Genomic DNA, 21,728 nt, shown 5'->3' with positions numbered 1-21,728 from the left:
CAGTACACAAATTTCATAGCTTCACTAAGCCAATCCATGCCTTAGACTACTACTAGACTTTTGAGAAGATACAACTATTTGTTCACTAGAACTATGGGGTCAATGGGCAAAGGATTCTCTCTTGTAGAGAGAATCAGAGTTAGAGGACTGGACTTGCCTACTTGGAGCTTTTCTATTTTTGAAAGTAGCTGGCAACAAGTTAGAACACATTGTAGGATTTTGCATGTCATAGAATGATATGAGAAGGCTCGGCTTTACCTAGGGCTCTGAAAATAAGATGGGAGAGAGCCTGAGGTTTTTATACCCATGGACAGATCTATTCACAGTTACATCAGATTTTTTAAATTAAATTTTATTTTTATATTAATTACAGTTTATTTACTTTGTATCCCAGCTGTAGCCCCTCCCTCATTCCTTCTCAATCCCACCATCCCTCCCTCATCTCCTCCCTGCCCCTCTCTAAGTCCATTGATAGGGGAGGTCCTCCTCACCTTCCATCTGACTCTAGCTTATCAGGTCTCATCAGGACTGGCTGCAATGTCCTCCTCTGTGGCCTAGCAAGACTTCTCCTCCCTTGGGGATGTGGGAGAGGTCAAAGATCCAGTCACTGAGTTCATGTCAGAAATAGTCCCTGTTCCCCTTTTTAGGGTACCCACTTGGATACTGAGCTACCATGAGCTACATCTGAGCAGGGGTTCTAGGTTTTACCCATGTATGGTCCATGGTTGGAGAAACAGTCTCAGAAAAGACCCCTGTGCCCAGATATATTTGGTCCTTGTGGAGCTCCTGTCCTCTCTAGGTCTTACTAACTCCCCCTTCTTTCATATGATTCCCTGAACTCTGTCCAAGGTTTGGTTATGAGTCTCGGCATCTGCTTTGATACACTGCTAGGCAGAGTCTTTCAGAGGCCCTCTGTGGTAGGCTCCTGTCCTGTTTCTTGTTTTCTCCTGCTTCCAATGTCCTTCCCATTTGTCTTTCTAAGTGAGGATTGATCATCTTACCCTGGGTCCTCCTTCTGTTTAGCTTCTTTAGGTGTACAGGTTTTAGTAGTTACATCACATTTTATCCCTGATCTCTACCCTGGAATAGGACAACAGCTGAGATAAGAAGCTCAAGGGTTCCTTAAAAATCTCCCGTTTCAGTAGCTTTTGCCTTTAGTAGTTTTAGGGGATTAAAACAATAACAGCTTGTCTGGGAGTACCTATCAAAAGGTTCCGGTAACATAATGTAAGTGTGGGAGGAACAGCAGTAGAATTTTCTTAGTACCAAAATACATACAGTACAAACATGTAACCACATGAACAAGCCTATTCTGAATATTTCAGGATAACTCCAGTTCAATTTCTTTTTATCCCCCACCATCAACAGAAATGCCAATGTATAAATTCCATTTTAATCTAATATTGAAATTAAAATTTTGTAGTAAATCACATACTATAATTTTTCTATAGATTAATGGTCACTGTGCCTATAAAGTCACATTTTAACAATAAGATGTAAGCACTTGCAAAAGTTGCTTGAATGGAGTTAAGTTTGGAACCTGTCTCCGAAAGGCAGTACAGTACTGAATAGACAATATCAGCTTCAGAATCAGGCAAATCTAGGTTTGAATCCTGGCTTTTCTCTTCCTCACTGTGTGCACTTACCAAGTTAAATCTCTTTACATCACCATATTTTCCTTATACATTAAGTAGGCAGGCAATTGTCTTACTTGTTAGAGCTATTCTAAGTTATAATTCTCAGCTGTATATTCCGATCTGTGTGAGCGTACCTAGTAGATGTGTGAAGCAGTTCATTTATTCATTTATGTTAACTTTTCCCTTGAAAGTGCAAAGTATTACAGATGTCAGGGCACTCAGGGAGTAAGATTTTGGAAAAGGATTTAAGGTTTTGCTGCTAAATCTTCAGAAGTTACATCACTCTTGATAGAAATCACTTCTTCATGAAAGAATTCAAGAAATATTCAACTTGTGCCTGTCGCATGCAAGCACACATAAGAATACAAAAGCAGAATGCTTCCCAAATGTCCAAAAATATATAAAGAAAAAAATGAATATTTCTAACAACCTTATAGCATGTGGTTTTGTGGATTCCAAGTAGTTTATTCTGTGTGATTTAAAAAGCCCAACAGCTCAGAGGCTTAAATATTTCACTTGGAAGAAAAGATATTAAAAAAAAAATTACTGAAGAAAAGAACTGATTATGCTCCAAAGACATTATGTGTCAAGACATTAGACACAGATCTCAGGGTCTGCTAATCTTATGGGCAAGACTTGGAGGTTCAGCCACCCTTAACTACGTGCGACAGTCTTCATCCAGAGAATAAATTGAGTGCAGAGAACAAGCCTATTTCAGTCATTTGAACACTGCTTTTCTTAATTATGTGTATGATTTTAACTTTGCTTTGCTTAATTATAATGTGTAAAGCACTTAAACGGAGAGAAGTAATGCATTCAGGCCATTTAGCATCCTAATTGTATATTATCAATAAAATTAATTACTGGATTAATGGTAGCATTCATAAGTGTAGTTGGAAGGAACTAGTCTGGCTGAGTCACCACAATTTCAACGTCTCATTTCTGCATAGGAAACCACTTCTAAATAAAGAAGTTAGAATAAAACTTCACATCTCTCATATCTCTCCTCTCTGCTTCTGTCTCTGTCTCTCTATCACACATTTTCCAGTTGTTATGATGGCCTTTTTTGCCGCTAATGCTCATTCTGTCTTGGCTGAAAGTGTGTGTAACTGTCAGGCAAAAATCATTCTTTCTGCTGTGAAACTTTGATTCAAAAACTTCTGTATCCAGGTCAGCTCAGAAATTATCACTCACTTTCCTTTCTCTCTCAGCAAATTTGATATATATATATATATATATATATATATATATATATATATATATATAATTTATCATAAAAACTTATGATCACTTGTTCATAAAATTCAAGAAAATCTCTTGAAAATGGCAAATTTCTAAAATGCTTCTCCTCTTAGGTCTTTGTGGTTATCATGTACATGTTGGACAATATGACTTTCTTTAATGACTTTGATCAACTCTGTTATCACAAGTTAAAAACAACCTTATAATAAAAAGAAGAATTTGGCTCAGTTCCTCAGCTTTCATTCTCATTTGGTAGCTACACTATTTTCAGCTTGCCTGTCCAAGGTTTACAAGGTAAAACTAAAATAACACACACACACACACACACACACACACACACAGAGAGAGAGAGAGAGAGAGAGAGAGAGAGAGAGAGATTACCTGTAGAAGAATCTCCAGCACGAAATACCAGGCTGATAGAAGAATGCCATTAACAGAATAAGCAAGTATCTATCTCACTGATAATTATACCAGAATAAAGATGAGCTGTGTCCTGCAAACATATGAATAAATCACAAACTCACGCTCAGCTGAGATGCTAAATTCACAAGCATACATCCTGTATGATTCTGGGTAGAAAAAAATTTAAAGTGTATCAGCTTATTGGTTGCAATGTGTGTGATTTGTAACTATAGCCACATTTGGTGAGGATAGTTGATGACTCTGAAGAATGCAAGCCTTCTAGGATGCTGTTAATATGTGTGCAAGGAAAACACACACAACACACACACACACACATGCACACAAGGCACAAAATGCGTTCTCAGTCACACACACATACACTTTTACTGGCTATGGACATGGCAGGGGAATCATGTGGTCATTGAGTACAGGTGTATATATGTGTGATGGCTGTTGATAGCATTACCGCTGACTGGATAGAAATGCCCATTGACTGCACTGAAAAGCCTAAGCATAAACGACCTCTCAAAGCTCAGTGGCCGCCAGTGTTTTAAAGTCCGCAGCTCTTGTGAGTGCAACACCGTGTCTGCCTCTAGTTTCAGTTGCAGCTACATGGCTAACACTGAGCCGTGTTTCTGAAGGTCTATTGTATATTCAAATGTTGAAAATCTACACTTGAAACAGTGTTTCAAATGTGGTTTAAAGGCTTCTCAGTTTTCTTACGTGGATTTGTCTACCTTTAAAAAATATACCAGAAAGCAGCTTTTTGCGTGGTAGATGTTTGCAAATACTTTAATTCTTGTAGTTCACTCTTCAAGCTCTTATCAGTGTCTTTTGATAAGGAGAGACTCTACAGTTCAATTTATAATTGTTTATAAAGAAAATAGGTGTCTATGTCATATTTTAGAAACATTTGAAAAATTCAGGCTAATGAGAATATGCTTTAGTGTTTTCTTATTGTTTATTCTTTCATGTTTATCTCAAAATTTAATTTGGAAATAAGTTTCATGTTGTTTAGTAAGAGGTCTAGATTACTTTCAACAAGTAGCTTTATACATTGGACCCAGAAACATTTACCATTAAAAACATTTTATTACTTTATTTGGGGTGTATATGTACATATGTCTGTCTATCTGTCTGTCTGTCTGTATGTATGTGTATGTTGGTGTGGATGTGGTTATGAATGTACCACGGTGAATGAAAGAATGCCACAGGACTACTTATAGCAGTCAGTTGTTTTTTTGTTTGTTTGTTTGTTTTTTCATCCACCATGTGGGTTCCAAGGATTGAACACAGGTTGTCAGCCTTAACAACAAGCATCTTTGTCTGGTTCCCAACATTTGTTGACCATACAATCATCCTCAGATTGTAATCTAGACTCAGTCATGTCATACCTGAAGTGATCACATAAGTGTGACCATTTTTTTTTCTAAACTTCTGCCTGTGTCATCAGCTCAGTCTGCTCTTCACCCAACATCACATTTTCTTGATGATTCTAACATCACAATACACATTCTACTTGGAATGCAGATCTAATTTTGTTTCTATTCATTTATTGCTTTGCCTAGTTTCAACTCTGATTCCCACTGCTCTTTATAAATACCTGTCCATTCTCAAACACACATTCACACATATATGCAGCCACTTTGACTTCCATTATAGAGATACATGGGAACTTTAATTTAGCTGAGTAAAACTGGTATCCTTACAACATTGAACTTACCACTGTCCCTCCAACAACCTTAAACCATTTGTAAAAATTTTCGCTAGTGCTTTGTAGTTTTCTGTGCAGTTTTGCAGAGTTCTAGTTAACAATTTTCCTACATATTTGAAGTTTCTGTATTGTTTTGCATTTCACTTTGTGATAAGTTACTAATAGATACACATTTGCTTTACTATTAACATACAAACTCTAACAGCTATCTGAGCCTTTTCTCCATGTTTTTATTTATTATTATTATTATTATTATTGTTATTGTTGTTGTTATTATTTTGAGACAGGATTTCTTTGTGTAGCCTTGGCTCTCCTGGACTCAGTTAGTGATCAGGCTGGCTCAAACCCACAGATAGTTGTTTGCCTCTGCCTCCCTAAGAGCTGGGGTTATAGGCAGGAGCCACTGTGCCCAGCTTCTCTGAATCTTTTGAATTACTTTTTTAATGGATGTTTTCAAAGTTCTTGTAGGTTTTTCTTGGTATAAAATTTTAAATATTTTTTAAATATCTTGACAGTTTAGAATATTCCACTATATGCCAATTATGTTTATACTCCATAACTATAGATGCTTATATTAAATATATATGTGTATATAAAAACGGGATTTTAAGGATTTACTTATTTTTCTTTTATATGTGTGAGCAATTTGCTCCCATGCATGTCTGTGTACCATATGTATGCCTGGTGCCCACTGCGGTCAGAAGAAGGCATTGGATCTCCTGGAATTGGAGTTATAGACCATTCTGAGCCACTGTGTACATGCTGGGAATCAAACCCAGGTTTTTATAGAAACAGCAGCTGTTCCTAACAGCTGAGCCACCTCTACAGCCTCTTAAAATGTAATTATATTCATGTGCAAATTATAAAACACAGGAGACTTCTGAGGAGACCCTGAAGTAAGACTCTGAGTCTTCCTTGGGTGGCTACCCTTCACTCCTAAGCCTGTACTCAGAAGCCTTTACAACAGGCTTACATTGCTATGTCTTTGTCCTAGGTAATCACCTGCGGCTTTTGTTCCACTTTTCTTTAATATTGTTATGTCCTACTTTGGTAGTAACTATATCTACTGGTAACAGCCTCAGCAGCTTTGTGTAGGATTAGAAATTCCTAATAAAATATTCCGTCCACAGTCGCATACAGTTTACATTTTAGTTTTTATCTTTTTCTTTTAAAAAAATTATGTGTGTGTATTTGTAAAACTTAGGTAAATAAAATAAATTCCTAGAATATGATATCCTAATAGATACTTTACAAAAAATTGCCAGGTCTTAGTGAGTCTCAGCATTTAAACCCACTAGTCTTATATGACCTTTAGTTTAACTTGGAATACTAAAATTCTCTGTTTCACAGTGTTATGAGAATTACCCAAATAAAAAGTTCTATATTGTGAGTTCCTATAATTAGTTTCAATGATGTTTAAGTATTTTTCTTTATTAGGAGATATTAAAATTAAGGCATCATTTCTTTTAGCCCGGGGTAATTCTCACAATAATGTAAAGTTATTCCCATAAACACATGTAGTAGATGTTTTCGTTATGTTATGTAAATATGTTTTTGTTGTAATCCCAAGTGTGGGATGCAGGAATCCATAGCTGATAATAGCCTCATGAGAGAGAGCGTGATCCTTGTCAGTTGACAATTGCCTCCTGCAGGAGGCATAGTTTTTGCCAGCTGAAAACATCCTGGTGTGGACTCTGAGAAGGTATAAAGAGAGAGAGAGAGAGAGAGAGAGAGAGAGAGAGAGAATGCTTTGCTTTGAGATGCTCCTAGAGAGAATGCTTTAGAGAATGCTTTAAGAAGGTTGCTGCTGCCCCTGCTGCTGCTGGTCCTTTTTGCTGCTTTTGCTATTGCTGGATTGCTGGGTTGCTACTTTGCTGTTGGCTGGACTGTTGGAATCCTAACGACAAAGAGGAATTGCCTCAAGGAACTACATCTAAAGAGGTCTACATATTTTATCCCTACTAACCTTCCTTCTCTCCTACCTAGGATCAGAAGGTGGGAGGGAGGGGGGTTGGAAGGGAAGTAGAGGCTTAAGGAATTCCAAATAAAATAAGTTTTAAAAATCAAAGCCAGATATAGGACAAACCTACTAAAATCTGTACACCTAAAGAAACTAATCAAGAGGGAGGACTCTTGCTAAAATGTTCAAATCCTATCCAGAAAGTCAAAGAGGATGGACATCAGAAGAAGGAGAAAAGAGAAAACAAGTCAGGAGCCTGACACAGAGGACCTCTGAAAGGCTCTGCCCTGCAGACTATCAGTGCAGATAGAGTCGGGAGTGAGGATTAAAATTAATAAAATAACACACAGCACACAGGAGGCTTTTTTAAGAAGGTCCAGACTCACAGCCACAGCAAAAAGTCTCTAGCCTCTAGCAGCAACTCTCCTTGCTGCAACCGCTGGCCTGTCTTTTTATAGTAGAGTTTTTAAGCCAGAGTAGAAACATCTCAGAACAATGGATTAATTTCTACTAGGAGCCTGAGGAAGAGGTGTGATCCTCACAAGCTATCCCACCTGTTGTCACAAACAAAAGGAGATGGACTTGCAAATTCTTCCCTGCCTTTAGAGAAGGTCTCATAAAAGCAGTCTCTCCACTGAGATTTAAATATCAAAGCAGCTGCCAGAGGCACCACATGCAGATGCTGAGACTTATGGGCAACCTTTGGGCAGAGTGCAGGGAATCTTAGGAAAGAAGTGGAAAACAGTAGGATCTGGAGAGGACAGGTACTCCACAAGGAGAGTAACAGTGCCAAAAAATCTGAGTAGTGGGGTCTTTCCTGAGACTGATACTCCAACCAAGGACCAAGCATGGAGATAACCTAGAACCCCTGTACAGATGTAGCCCATGGCAGTTCAGTATCCAAGTGGGTTCCACTGTAATAGGAACAGGGACTGTCTCTGACATGAACTGATTGGCCAGCTCTTTAATTACCTCCCCTTGAGGGGGAAGCAGCCTTACCAGGCCACAGAGGAAGACAATGCAGCCACTCCTGATGAGACCTAATTGACTAGGATCAGAAGGAAGGAAAAGAAGACCTCCCCTATCAGTGGACTTGGGGAGGGGCATGCATGCAGAGGGTGGAGGAAGTGAGGGATTGGGACTGGAGCTGAGAGGGAACCACAGGGGGGATAGAAAGTAAATAAAGTGTAATTAATAAAGAATTTTTTAAAAAAATCAAAGCCAGCTGGGCACGGTGGGATGCTGCACGCCTGTAATCCCAGCACTCGGGGAGGCAGAGGCAGGTGGCTCTCTGTGAGTTTGAGGTCAGCCTGGTCTATGAAGGGAGTCCAGCTCTTAGGTCACAGCACTTACATACTGCTTTTGCAACAGGAATTTTGTTCAAAATATATTTAACAAAGAATTAACAAAGTGACATTTTCAGATTATATCTCATATATTTTGGGTTCATGGCCAGTAGAGCTCCCATGTGCAGAAAGGAGCAAGGATTAGATTATACTTTGACAATTTCTGGTCAAGGATCACTTAACATGTTAGGTGGATCAGTAGACAGTGTGCCCAGTTGTCTAACAGATTTCTCAGATGGCCAAATCAGCAGGCTTGAGCATTGAGCATATGACAACATTTCCATCAGGAGAAGACACACAGGCAACATTAGCTAATCATAGACTGTGCTCACTTGCAAAGTGTCTGACATTTTGTTAAGCAGAAAAACGGGCCATTGAGGAGAGTGGAGACTATGTAAATCATAACACTGGATGTGCAGCAGTCACCATGGGTTCTGGCAAGCTGCAGCTTTTTCGAAATGAGAATTCTTTTTCTCTGCTCTCTAGGCTGTTAGTACTTGGCATCAACCATGAGCCTGTTAAAAATTGCTGAAGTCTCAGCATGCTGCTTCTGCAACTCTTTCCAAGGAGGACTGCAGATGTTGGCTCTTCTTGCTTATTGCTTATCAGCTTCCTCCCTTACTAGGCACTGAGCATTCCCTGCCTGATGCTGTTCAAACTAACTAGTATTAGACTTCAGTTTCACTGTGTGGATGAAGAGCTCTGTATCTATACGTGCTCTTTGCAGCCTATCTCCCATGACTCGACCTGATATTTCGCATTGGGTACAGTGACTAAATATGAAAAAACAACTTTGGGAAATACAATACTAACAAAGTCCGGTCTAGGAGTGCTTACATCACTCAGAAGGATATGCATATCTGTACCTGCTCCTTACCTGTTGGGAACAAAGCCCTGGGACCCTTCCTAAGGGCCTGACCTGCCAGATAAGCACCGGGCGCCAGCAGGCCATAGTTTCTTACGACCCATTGTTCCCGAAACTGTTTGCTTTGGGACACATCTGTGACCACTGATGTGACCACCAATGTTATCTTCGGGCCTTGTAACTCTTTAATCCACCTTCTTAGCCTTGGGAACTTCCCACCAAGGGTCTTGGTATTTTTCCACTACTACTTCCCTTTCTCGCCCCTCTCCCCCACCCTGCCAGAACCACGTTTTAAAAGAAACACCAAAGTTCAATAAAGCTGACACTTGACCGGCAACCGTCTGCTTGTGTCCTTTCTCTCTCTCCCCCATCTTTTTCAGGATTGACCCCCTTCGCCCCCACGAATAACTAAGTCCCGAGGGGCGGGACAGAGTGGCGCCCAACGTGAGGGCTCAAAGTACGGGTCTCTCCGGAGGGACCCTGAAGCGAAGACCTCGGCCAAGGCAAGATTAGAGGCTCCCGTTCCATCACCCATGGGACGACAAGAGTCTGGTAAGTAAATGCTTTACATTTCCGTCTAAATTCAAGATGGGGCAATCATTCGTTAAAGAATTAAAGACTTCCCTCAGAGAGAGAGGAATTCGGGTTAAGAAAAAAGACTTAATTAAGTTCTTCGTTTTTGTGTTGGACATTTGTCCATGGTTTGTTATTGGTGGGCCAGAGATATGCCAAAAAGTGGGATCAGGTTGGAGCCTGCCCTCTCAAGGACATTAGAGAAAGAGGTCGAGATAAGATAATAATTGTCCCCCTGTTATTACTGTTAATTCCCTAGCTTTCCCCGTTTTTCCCAAAGAAGGCCCCTAGGTGGGCTGGGGCAAAGGGCATGGATTGGAGCCGTAGCACGGTGAGCAGAAGGAACGGGGACTCTACTTGTCTCCTTCCCACTCCCCTACCAAGGGCCAGGCTTTCGGAGAACTGGGTGGATGAGAACGCTCAAACCCTCAGAGGCCTAAGACCTGCCTCTGCCAGCTGCAGAGCTCAGCAGGACTGCAATTTACTCAGCCCCCTCCCGGCTTCAGCCAGTGTCAGCTTCAGCCAGCTCTCGAACAGAAACCAGAAAGATGGAGCCACTTCTAGTTTTAAAGATTAAATTGTGTTCACTGATAAATTATGAATTTTTCTAGTTCTGACTTAAAATCATGGTTATGCTGTATATATATATATTTAAATGTTTAAAAAGCAGGTACCGCGGTTGTTTTTTGTCCTTGTCTCTGTGTTTTGTTTTTGTGTCTAAATGTTTCTGTGCAATGTTTGTGGGTGTAGTACCTTCTGTTCTCTGTTCTAAAAATTCCTCAGAGCTCGAGGTGCCTGTATCTGGGTAGCAAGACATGATCGAGGTGGTCACAGCTGCCGAAGTTCAGGGGGACGCCCCTAACTTCATCAGTATTTTCAATAAATTTGGCCAGCTGGTTAATGTTTTTTTTTTGTCTCAATGTCTCTGTGCAGTATTTATACCTTCTGTTTTCTGTTCTGAAAGGCCTCACGAAACTTGTTTAAAAGTGTGCCTATGTGTTCATTAGATCTATGAACGCATAGGTTACCACGTGGTGTATGAGGTACCTCATTGCCTCGCCGCCATCTTGACTTTAACATGTGGGTTATAATTTAACCACCATCTTGGTATGGGTTAAAAATAATTCTCATTTCCTTCTAGGTTAAAAGAATGAGTTATTTTAAATTGGCATTGGTTTTGAAAATTAAGTTGTTTACATTGGTAAATTCTCGTTTTAAAATCTGGTTTTGTTAGGATTAGGGTTATGCCTTGTGACTTCTCTCCTACAAAAGGGGTACTTTGCTTTGATATTGCAAAAACGGGTTTTAAAAAATGTTTAAATGTTTAAGGCTACAAAATGTTTAAAGTTTATCAGGCATTTGGGTATGACAATGATTTTGGGTATTTATTTTATCAATTTTACTAAATGAAACCCTGCCGTATTGTTTGTGCTAATTGATAAAATCACAGTTTTTAAAATGTATCTTGTGGAGAGCTGTTTGTTTGTTAAGCTGCTTTGTTTATAGAAAAAATTGGCAGTTTCAGAACTTTTTGTAATAATGTAACTTGTTTTTGCTTTGCCTTTAAAAAGCAAATCGTAGCCGCTGGGCTCCAGCAGGATCATGTTAGGATGGAAAGGATTTTGATGAAAGTTTTTGTGTTGTCTAAAAAGCAAGAGAGAGAGAGCAAAAAAGTAAGAATGTCTAGTTAAGCCAGAAAAAGGAAGCTAAAAACCTAAAGGTATACAGAATGTTGCAAAAGGTTAGTAAATGTATTATAAAAAGCCAGAGAGTTAGGTTGTGGATGCTCCACAGTGTTTGCTGTATCGTCATCAGCACCTATGTTTGGTATTGTCAGTCTGTGGTAGCCTAACACGTGGCTAGCCGCCATGATCGTTCAGGGATAGAGAGTGTGTGGAGCTGTAGTTTTGCCGCCATGTTTGTTTGGGGCTTACAGCTGAGTTCAGTTACACGTGGCCAGCCACCATGCTGGTCCGGAGATAAAGAGGGTGGAGCTATGTGTTTTCCACCATTTTGTTTATGTCTCTGAGTTATGTTCAGTCATCTGATTAGTGCTAAATGCAAAGCCTTTTGCTGTTCAATTTTAATGCAAGTGGTAGGAGCAGCAAGATTTGCTAGCTTCTCTATGAACTGTATCTGATTAAAAGGTTTGCTTTAATTTTAGTTCAAAAAGAACAGATTTAAAGTTATGCTAACAACTACAGTTGGTTAAGATGTTAAGCTATACCTAGTGTCTTTGTTTAGTTTTTTTTTTTTTTTTTTTTTACACAGTTTAGAGCAGACGATAAAGATAAAGAGTAACTCAAATATGCTGGCCCTCAAGCTTGTCAGAGATCTAATAAATATGGCATTTTAACATACGTAAGCTTATTATGACAAAGTCCAACCTGTTGATGCATCTTTTCAAGTGTCTAGCACATCTGTGCAAATAACAGTTACCTGCAGTATTGGCTGTGTTTTAAAGTTTCAATAAACAGTCTTTAAACATTTTTACAGATAGTGCCTATGTAGCTTAGTCTTTGCCTAGGTTAGAGACTGCAAATTAAATTTAAACATCTTCTCCTGCTAAAATTATTTTTACAAATTCAAAATTTGATATAAAAAAAACTTTTCCTTTTACATTGGACATTTACAAGCTCATTCTAACCTTCCAGGACCTTTAACTAAGGTAATTATAAAGCTGACTTGTTTAAACAATGTCCTTCTTGTGTTGTCCTTTTGCCTACTTCCCATCTTCGGGTCAATCCCTGTGGCCTTGTACGGCTTTTCCCAAGGCTGACTATACATTCTAAGGATGAGTTCCTTCGGTTTTGGGAAAAAGGGGTAAGTCCATCTCGAGTTAAACGTGAGCCCTTAACTGCCATTACTCTAACTGTAATTCTAGGGCTTGGAGCCGCTGGAGCTGGTACAGGCATAGCCTCCCTAATTACTTCCCAGCAACAATTTAATCAACTCTCCCTAGCAGTGGACAAAGACCTACAAGATTTGCAAAAAGGCTTACAGGACCTAAAAGATTCTATGGTGTCCTTATCTGAGGTAGTTTTACAAAACAGGCGCGGTCTAGATTTGGTTTTTCTCCAGGAAGGTGGACTCTGTGTTGTGCTCAAGGAAGAATGCTGCTTTTACACTGACAAAACAGGTTTAGTGCAAGGCAGTATCGATAAGGTTTGCTCCAGTTTGGAGGAACGAAAATGGAACAGAGAGATACAAGAGTCCTGGTATCAAAATTGGTTTTCCACATCCCCATGGCTAACCACTCTGCTTCCCAGTCTGCTAGGACCTTTTGTAGGTATCCTTTTGCTTCTCTCTTTTGGCCCTTGGGCCTTTAATCGTCTCACAAACTTTGTTAAGAACCAGGTGAGCTCCGCAATCAAGCCTGTTGGAGTCCACTACCATCGTCTGGCTGGGGAAGAAGAATCTGCCGTGGAGCTTCCACCTGATGCCCCGGCCTCCCGCCCCCTTGATTTCTCCACCCTAGTATCTCCTGGCCCGAGATGGAAGTTCTGGGGCCGCTCTTCCAGTTAGACCTGGGCTTTTTTGACTCTCATTAATTGGCGCAATGATTGGCTTGTTTTATATAATTGCTTAAAAACCAAGCGATAAATAGGTCCTATCGGGAAAACAAACACGTTACACTACCACAAAGTGAGTGGTCTGGCAAGTCAGAGACGGAACGAGTGGATAAGTCTCGGCCCACCTAAGACAGGACGACCTCGCCCAGAGGAGGCCGATCCAATGACAGGTAAGGGTCCAGCACCACTCTTCTAACAGACTCAGACCCCGTTTGTGCCGTTTGTGACAAATAACTTTTCTCACATAATCAAGACGGCTAACATACCTAGGGCCTTGCACTCTGAGGGATTCTTCCCATTGTACCAGAAATGGCCTAGGTCTGCCTACGATTGCCGTGAGACCTGAGTCACCGAATCTTTGTAAACGTGAGCCCCCGGACCTATAAAATTCCCAAACTGTTTATAAAATCGCTGAGAGTCCTAAGAGGCCTCCCCCTCCTCTTTTAAAAGACAAAAGGGGAGGAGATGTTGGGAACAAAGCCCTGGGACCCTTCCTAAGGGCCTGACCTGCCAGATAAGCACCGGGCGCCAGCAGGCCATAGCTTCTTACGACCCATTGTTCCCGAAACTGTTTGCTTTGGGACACATCCGTGACCACTGATGTGACCACCAATGTTATCTTCGGGCCTTGTAACTCTTTAATCCACCTTCTTAAGCCTTGGGAACTTCCCACCAAGGGCCTTGGTATTTTTCCACTACTACTTCCCTTTCTCGCCCCTCTCCCCTGCCCTGCCAAAACCATGTTTTAAAAGAAACACCAAAGTTCAATAAAGCTGACACTTGACCGGCAACCGTCTGCTTGTGTCCTTTCTCTCTCTCCCCCATCTTTTTCAGGATTGACCCCCTTTGCCCCCACGAATAACTAAGTCCCGTGGGGCGGGACACTTACCATGCTTCTGCTTCAGGTATGCTGTTCTGTAGACTTTACCTCTATGTATTGAAAAAGAGAAATATTCAAGTAGGTTCAGACTTTGCCCCCTTACCTTAATTCCCAAAAGCTTCTAATGAGTCATTTGAAAGGTGTCAGCAACAATACTTATCAATGCTGCATCAATTTTGTCATTTCAGATTATGTTACGTCTTTAAGAAGGGCGTGTTGCAGAGAGCTGGTTTTACTGGCAGCAAAGGGCTAGAGCAGTAATGCTGACTTGTGGAGGTCTCAGGATGTAATTAAGGGAGGTTACCAGACAGCGTTAACAGTGACCTGAGGAGTGGTAGCACACTCAGAATGCAGAGGTCTCTTAGGCATGTCTGGAGACTGGAAGCTGAAAGCTGTCACTGTTGTTGGGGCAAGGCTGTCTACCTGAAGGAAAGCCTGCAACCCAAGAGCAGAAAGAGCTTTGCCCTTCTTCCTGCCTATCAGCTCTCACTGGCGCCCCCTACTGGCCCCCTACTGGTAAGGGAAGTTGGCTGCCAAAGAAGAAAGGTTCGTGGAGTCAAACCCCAGATACATATATTTTAAAATATTAATTACAGTTTATTCACTTTGTATCCCAGCTGTAGCCCCCTACCCCATAATCTTCCCATCCCACTCACCCTCTCCCAGTCCAATGATAGGGGAGGTCCACCTCCCCTTCCATCTAACCCTAGTCTATCTGGTCTCAGGACTGGCTTCATTGTCTTCCTCTGTGGACTGGTAAGGATGTTCCCTACTCAGGTGGAGATGATCAAAGAGCCAGCCCATGAGTTCATGTCAGAGATTGTCCCTGTTGCTATTATTGGGGAACCCACTTGGACACTGAGTTGCTATGAGCTACTTCTGTGCAGGATTCTAGGTTATCTCCATGCATGGTCCTTGTTTGGAGTATCACTCTCAGAAAAGACCCCTGAGCCCAGATTTTTTGGTTCTGTTGCTCTCCTTTTAGAGTTCCTATTCCCTCCAGGTCTTTCTATCTCCCCCTTCTTTCATAAGATTCCCTGCACTCTGTCCAAAATTTGGCTATTGAGTCTCAGCATATGTTTTGATACACTGCTGGGTAGAGTCTTTCAGAGGCTCTCTGTGATAGGCTCTTGACCTATCCGCTGTTTTCTCCCTCTTCCAATGTTTATCTTGTTTGCCTTTCTGAATGAAGATTAAACATCTTACCCAGGGTCCTCCTTCTTGCTTAGCTTCCTTAAGTATACAGATTTTAGTATGACCATCCTACATAGTATGTCTAATATCCACTTATAAGTGAGTATATACCCTGTGAGTGTTTCTGCTTCTGGGATACCTCAGTCAGGGTGGTCGTTTCTAGTTCCCAGCATTTGCCTGCAAATTTCATGTTTTCCTTGCTTTTAATTGCTGAGTAGTATTCCATCGTGTAAATGTACCACAATTTATGTAACTATTCCTCAACTGAGGGACATCGGGGTTGTTTCCAGATTCTGGCTGTTACGAATAAAGCTGATACAAACATGGTTAAGCAAATGTTCTTGTTGTATACTTGAGCCTTTTTTGGATATATGCCTAGGAGTGGTATATCTGCATCTTAAGGTAGCACTATTCCTAATTGTCTAAGAAAGCGCCAGATTGATTTCCAAAGTGGCTGTACAAGTTCCCACCAGCAATGGTGTAGGGTTCCTTTTTCTCCACATCCTCTTCAGCATGTGTTGTCACTCCATCCCTGACTTCAAGCTGTAGTATAGAGCAACAGTAATAAAAACTGCATGGTACTAGCATAGAAACATAATGGGTGGATCAGTGGAATAGAAGAGAAAACCCAGAAATAAACTCACACACTTATGGAAACCTGATTTTTGACAAAGATGCCAAAACCATACAATGGAAAAAAGATAGCATCTTCAACAAATGGTGCCAGTCTAACTGGATGTCTACATGTAGAAAAATGCAAATAGATCCATACTTATCACCCTGCACAAAACAAAAATCCAAGTGGATCAAAGACTTCAATATAAAAATGGACACACTAAACCTGTTAGAAGAAAAAGTGGGGAAGAGCCTTGAACTCATTGGCACAGGAGACAACTTCCTGAACAGAACATCAACAGCACAGGCTCTAAGACCATCAATTGATAAATGGGACCTCATGAAACTGAAAAGCTTCTGTAAAGCAAAGGACACTGTTGTCAAAACAAAACGAATGTCTACAGACTTGGAAAGGATCTTCAGCAACCCTATATCTGACAGAGGGCTAATATTCAGAACATATAAAGAACTTAAGAAGTTAAACAACAAAAAATCAAGTAATCCAATAAAAAATGGGGTATGGAGCTAAACAGAGAATTCTTAATAGAGGAACATCGAATGGCAGAGAAACACTTAAAGAAATGCTCAACATCCTTAGTCATTAGGGAAATGCAAATCAAAACGACACTGAGAGTCCACCTTACACCCATCAGAATGGCAAAGGTCAAACCCCAGATTTTTAAAGCAGAATATTGTAGAGTGAGTCTGGGGTTTGGGGAAAATGGTACAACATCATATTGGTTAAATGGAATAGTGCTGACCTCACTGACCTGCCTCAAGAACTACCCAGTACTGTATCGAAGCATTCAAACATGGGATATTTAAAACAATGAAGAATGCAAATTACTTGTTCCTTGGAGTTTTAATTTCTTGCTCCAGAAAAAGATCCCTCACCTCCAATCAGCATGGTGCAGATGGAGAAGATCTTCTCTGCATCTGTGTTAGCAGACACATTCCCGAAACCAACGCTGGTGAGGCTGCTAAGAGTAAAATACAAGGCTGCAATGTAGGCACTCCGGATGGACGGGCCCCCCAGCGTGTTGTTGCCGTAGTATGGAGATTCCAGTCTCTTCCCCAGCTCGTGAAGCCAACCTGGAATAGATGAAAAAAAGACAGGCTTAGGGCCAAAAACTAAGTTCCATTTTTGCTCTTGTGGATAGCTACATCTGAACAATTGAGGGTATGATTGTTTAGTGGGAAACAGAATTAAATGGAAACTAAAGGCACATTATACATTATTGCTATTAAAACTGAAATATTTTTTATTCATTACAATAAAATACAAAGATTTCATGGTCAAAGTGATTGGGGGCTGCAGAGGATGAAATAGAGATGGTTACTCTTAACAACAGTGAGGGATACACACATCCCAAGAAAATCATCTCAACTGACAGTTTAAAGGCCCAGAACGGGCAGAACGGTGTTTTCGTTTCCTTTACATCTGTGTCTGTTTGATGCTGAAATGGAAAGAGCCTCTCCTATGCTAAGCAGCCACTCCACACCTTCAGCTACACCCCATCCCTGAGTACATACTTTAAACTCTACATGATTAAGCAGCTTCACACAAAGAGGCTTTGCTCCTGTTGAGCAAAACCTTCTCTATTTAATCAAGTCACTGACACTTAGTTACCTTCTAAGCCTCATCTGGTCACCTTAGACCCTACTCCTTTACTTAGTAGATTTCCCCAAAAGCTCACTCAGCATTAGGGCCTGAAGAGGAAGAAACCTGAACATACAAGTGGTATACAAACAGGGCTTGATACCCACAGCTGCTTTAGGTCACAGTGTAATTTTATCAAGGGAGATGTTTTGACTATGTCTCTCTTACTATAACTAAATTTTATTACATTATATTATATTTATAAAATTCTATAAAAAATCTTAATACAACTGAGAGAATACTATGTATAATTGTATAATGCTGGTATAATCTATAATGGAGATACAACACAAGACCACTTTAAAATATTTTATTAATTTTTATTACCTAGACAACTACACAAGACCAGTGAAGTCATAGATCTTGGAAGGGAACCTATAACTGCCACTGTACTAAACCAGCGAAACTTCTAATTGCATTTTAAATACTTGTCCTTATATCTACAGATTACTGTAGTCCTCACCACTCATCAAAGAAACTTTTCTTGGTAATAGTCATAGACCCTTACAGAAAACCATAACCAACCAAAATGAAGTTATGGAGCCCAGTCCCAAGAAATACATCCATAATATTATCTCTGTACCTAAATTTCAGGGACAATTGCAGAAGAGAGTACAGAAAGATTCTAAGAGCCAGGGAATTAGGGAGTTTGCTGTGCCTATGAGACTAGTAATGCCAGAACTCTCACCAACATGACTGCCTAAACTTGAGCAGAACAAGGATAGCAATAGACATACCAACGTGAATGGAGGGAAAGATCACAAGGCCTTAGCACAATACTACGTGAAGAACAACAGGAAACTGAGCAATGCTAAGAGTAAGAGAAATAGTCTTCCCTGGGGAAAATCACAGCAAATGATCAGCCCTGAAAACATATACACATAAGTAATGTTCTACAGACTGAACAGATTTTATTTATCTAAAAATATATATGCATGTAACAACAGTTTTAAAAGGGGGCATGAATTTGAAAAAGGAGGAGTATGTGAGAGGATTTGGAGGGAGAAAAGGAAAGGGGGAAATTATGTAATATTAATTTCAAAAAATAAAAGAATACAAGAATAGAAACATGTTTTTAAATCACAATACTTAAAATCACAATTAGATAAATTAAACAACCCAGTAAGCATAGAATATTTATTTGAAGATTTGCCATTTAAGATTTTCTATTTCATAATTCTCTCTACGATAAGCATACAGGCTTCATATGACTTTAGGATAGATACTATTCACAAACCACCAATTATAAACACTTCATTTAATGGCTGCCTAGAAAAGATGGAATTCCATTACATTTTTAAGGCACTGATAGCCAAAAACCACATAGCTACAAGTGGCACCCAGACGTGTTGCTAGGCAGAATGGGAAACTTGATTTCTAAATGTGTACAGGAAGTAGCAAGGGAAGAAGGGATGAATATTCTGTTTCAGGACATCAGAAAAAAATTTATTAAGGCTGCTCCTGCTGAGTTCTCTTCCACTTTGCTCTTAGAGAGAATTTTCTGTTTTCCCTTCTCCTCCTCCTCCACCTCTTCCTTCTTCATATATTCTGTCTCAAAAACAGTTGGGAGAATAGTTGAGCAGTTTGGCTGTACAAACAGAGAGGTCATAGGTAGAGGTGGAAGTGCTTGGAAAGCAAATAGTGCTGGAAAAGGGAGGAATAAAGGCTGACTGAGCCAGTGACTGGGCAAGAAGTGGGAGTTTCCTACAGGATGAAAGAAGAAAGCAAACTGGGCTCAAAGGCAGCTCTTGGTCCTGCCCTGCTCTGTGTACTTTTGGTTTCAAATCCCTGCAGCTCCTGGGTGGGGTAGGAGGCTAGGAGGAGAAAGAGGCTGTGCTGTGTCACAGGGTTAAAGAAAAACAGACTGCTTTGAGAGAAAGGGTAAATGTTGAGCCAACTGCACTGAAAGAGGAGGAGTAGCCTGGGATTACAAAATCACTATTGGATTTCCTAGTAGTTGTACAGCATATGCCTGCTAATGGTGCTAACCATAATTATGATGAGATGATAGCTCTGACATGTTTTAAAGATACTGTTGTTTCCTATGGAATACATTTTCCTCCGGTGAAACAGATATTGAGTAACTGGCCCACCCAAAATAGAGTTATTCCCAAGACTCGAAAGGTCTGGTAACAGCTGTACCAGTGGCTAGTCAGCAGTAACAATGGTTAATGTGATGGAAGTAGGAAGCCACGAATACTGAACAATGAAATAAAACAAGGGAAATGAATATTGTTAAAGATCAATTGCTTGGTGGTGGGAGGTATTCTGACCTACAAGAACGGATTTGATTTCATCATGCCTTTATACAATGATGTTGCTTGGTGGCTGTAAGAGCTGGGGATAAAGTTGAGGAACCCAGAAAAATGGTCCACTTCATTTACTAAGATTGTTCAAGGCTTTGTGGAAGCCTTCACAGATTTTTTTTTTCCAAATATTGGTTTCAGCTGTAAACAAAGCCATATCAGACTCTATTGTGAAACAGCTGTTAATAAAGACCTTTGCATTTGAGAATGTGAATACTGAATGTAAAACAGTAATTAGGCCATTAAAGGAATGAACAGCATCAATGGACAAGTGGATAAAAGACACGACTAACATTGCCTCTTACAATCATCATGTCAATATCATAGGACAAACTATAGTTAAAGGTCTCCGATATCAACATGTCCAGTGTTTTAATTGTGATGAATTTGGCCACTTATCAATAAATTGTGACCAAGCCACTAAAAACCTCAGATCTCAAAATGTCTAGTGGGGTAAGAAATATGGTACTGTTCCACAAGAGAAGTAAATACGGTTTTTCTGGAAGCAATAGGCTTTTGCAAAGAATCCCTGCGCTTCCCTGTGGTTTGCCAAAGTTGTGGCAAGGGATGTCACTGGACCAATGAGTCCAGGTCCATGAGCAATGTTCAAGGTAATATCTTGCTGTTGGGAAGAGAAATGGCAACCTGCCAGCTCTAGGCACCACCTTTAAACAAAAATGAGCCATTTCTCTCTGGTCAGCTGGGAGATAACAAGCAGGCAGAAAAAGCTCCATCCAAGTATTGCTGATCTATGCACACCACTGAAGGCAGGATGCTCTTGATTTGGCTACAGATAAACCTCTTATCCTATCCCCAGAAATGCAAAGTTACAAGGTAACCACTGGTATTTATCGTCCTTTGCTTTCAGCAACAGTAGTGATAATCTGCGGAAGAAATGTATTAACTTTCAAAGGATTCACTGTGAATCCAGCTATTATAGATGGGGAGTTCAAAGGAAAAATTAAAATTATGCCATATGTAAAAAGTGAGATGCAAATTAATGCAAAAGATAAAATTTAACAGATGCTATTGTTTTCCTATATTAACTACAAAGTAGAAAGAACAGAGGAATGGGGGAGTACTGGAAAAGATGTGTTCTGGCAGACAATGATTGATAATCAGAGACCAAAATTAAAATTGCAAGTTAACGATGTTGAAATGAAAGTTTTGGTGGCTACAGAAGCTTGATATCATTATCATTTCCCCAAAACCCTGGAGTTCAGAAAGGCTACTTCAGAAGTTTATAGAAATTGGTAAATTATCTCAAAAAAAAGTATACGATAGATTAAATCTGTGATACCAGAAGGACAAACAGGGAAACTGAGGCCTTATGTGGCTGACATACCCAAAAATTTATGGGGAAGGGATTTTTTTTTTATGGAAATGAGGGACTCTGCAATCCCAGAGACAGCTCATGATAAAATTATGGGGGGAATGGTAGATGCTCCTGGGGAAGGTATTGATATGTGTCATCAAAACAAAAAAAAAATCACAGTCTTTTTTCATTGTCCAAACACAGGACATCATAGGGATTGAGTTTCTAAATTTATAAGGGAGGACACTGGTAAAATCCCACTGGCCCTTAAAATCATTGACTGACAAGCCCTTTCCTGTAGAAAAATCACAGACACTTGAACAGCTGGTACAAGAGCAGCTAGAGGCCCAACATATAGAAGAGTCTACCAGCTCATGGAATTCCCCTGTGTTTGTTATAAAAGAAGAAGAAGAAGAAGAAGAAGAAGAAGAAGAAGAAGAAGAAGAA

The 21,728-nt window shown here is 40.2% G+C and overlaps 1 protein-coding gene across 1 annotated transcript in view; it reads right to left on the bottom strand.

The window, feature by feature from the left end:
• The window catches only part of Kcnh8 (potassium voltage-gated channel subfamily H member 8), a 427,312-nt gene that overhangs the window by 81,623 nt on the left and 323,961 nt on the right, over positions 1-21,728 (bottom strand). The window contains exon 8 of the mRNA XM_055614910.1: positions 16,895-17,092. Coding sequence (XP_055470885.1) covers positions 16,895-17,092 — 198 coding nt within the window. The remainder of the gene's footprint in view (positions 1-16,894; positions 17,093-21,728) is intronic.

The sequence above is a fragment of the Psammomys obesus genome, unplaced genomic scaffold (genome assembly GCF_907164565.1).
Source record: "Psammomys obesus unplaced genomic scaffold, mPsaObe1.curated_primary_1811, whole genome shotgun sequence".
Classification (NCBI taxonomy): Eukaryota; Metazoa; Chordata; class Mammalia; order Rodentia; family Muridae; genus Psammomys; species Psammomys obesus.
The sequence above is the reverse complement of the archived record's forward strand: the minus strand, read 5'-3'. Positions and strand labels throughout refer to the sequence as shown.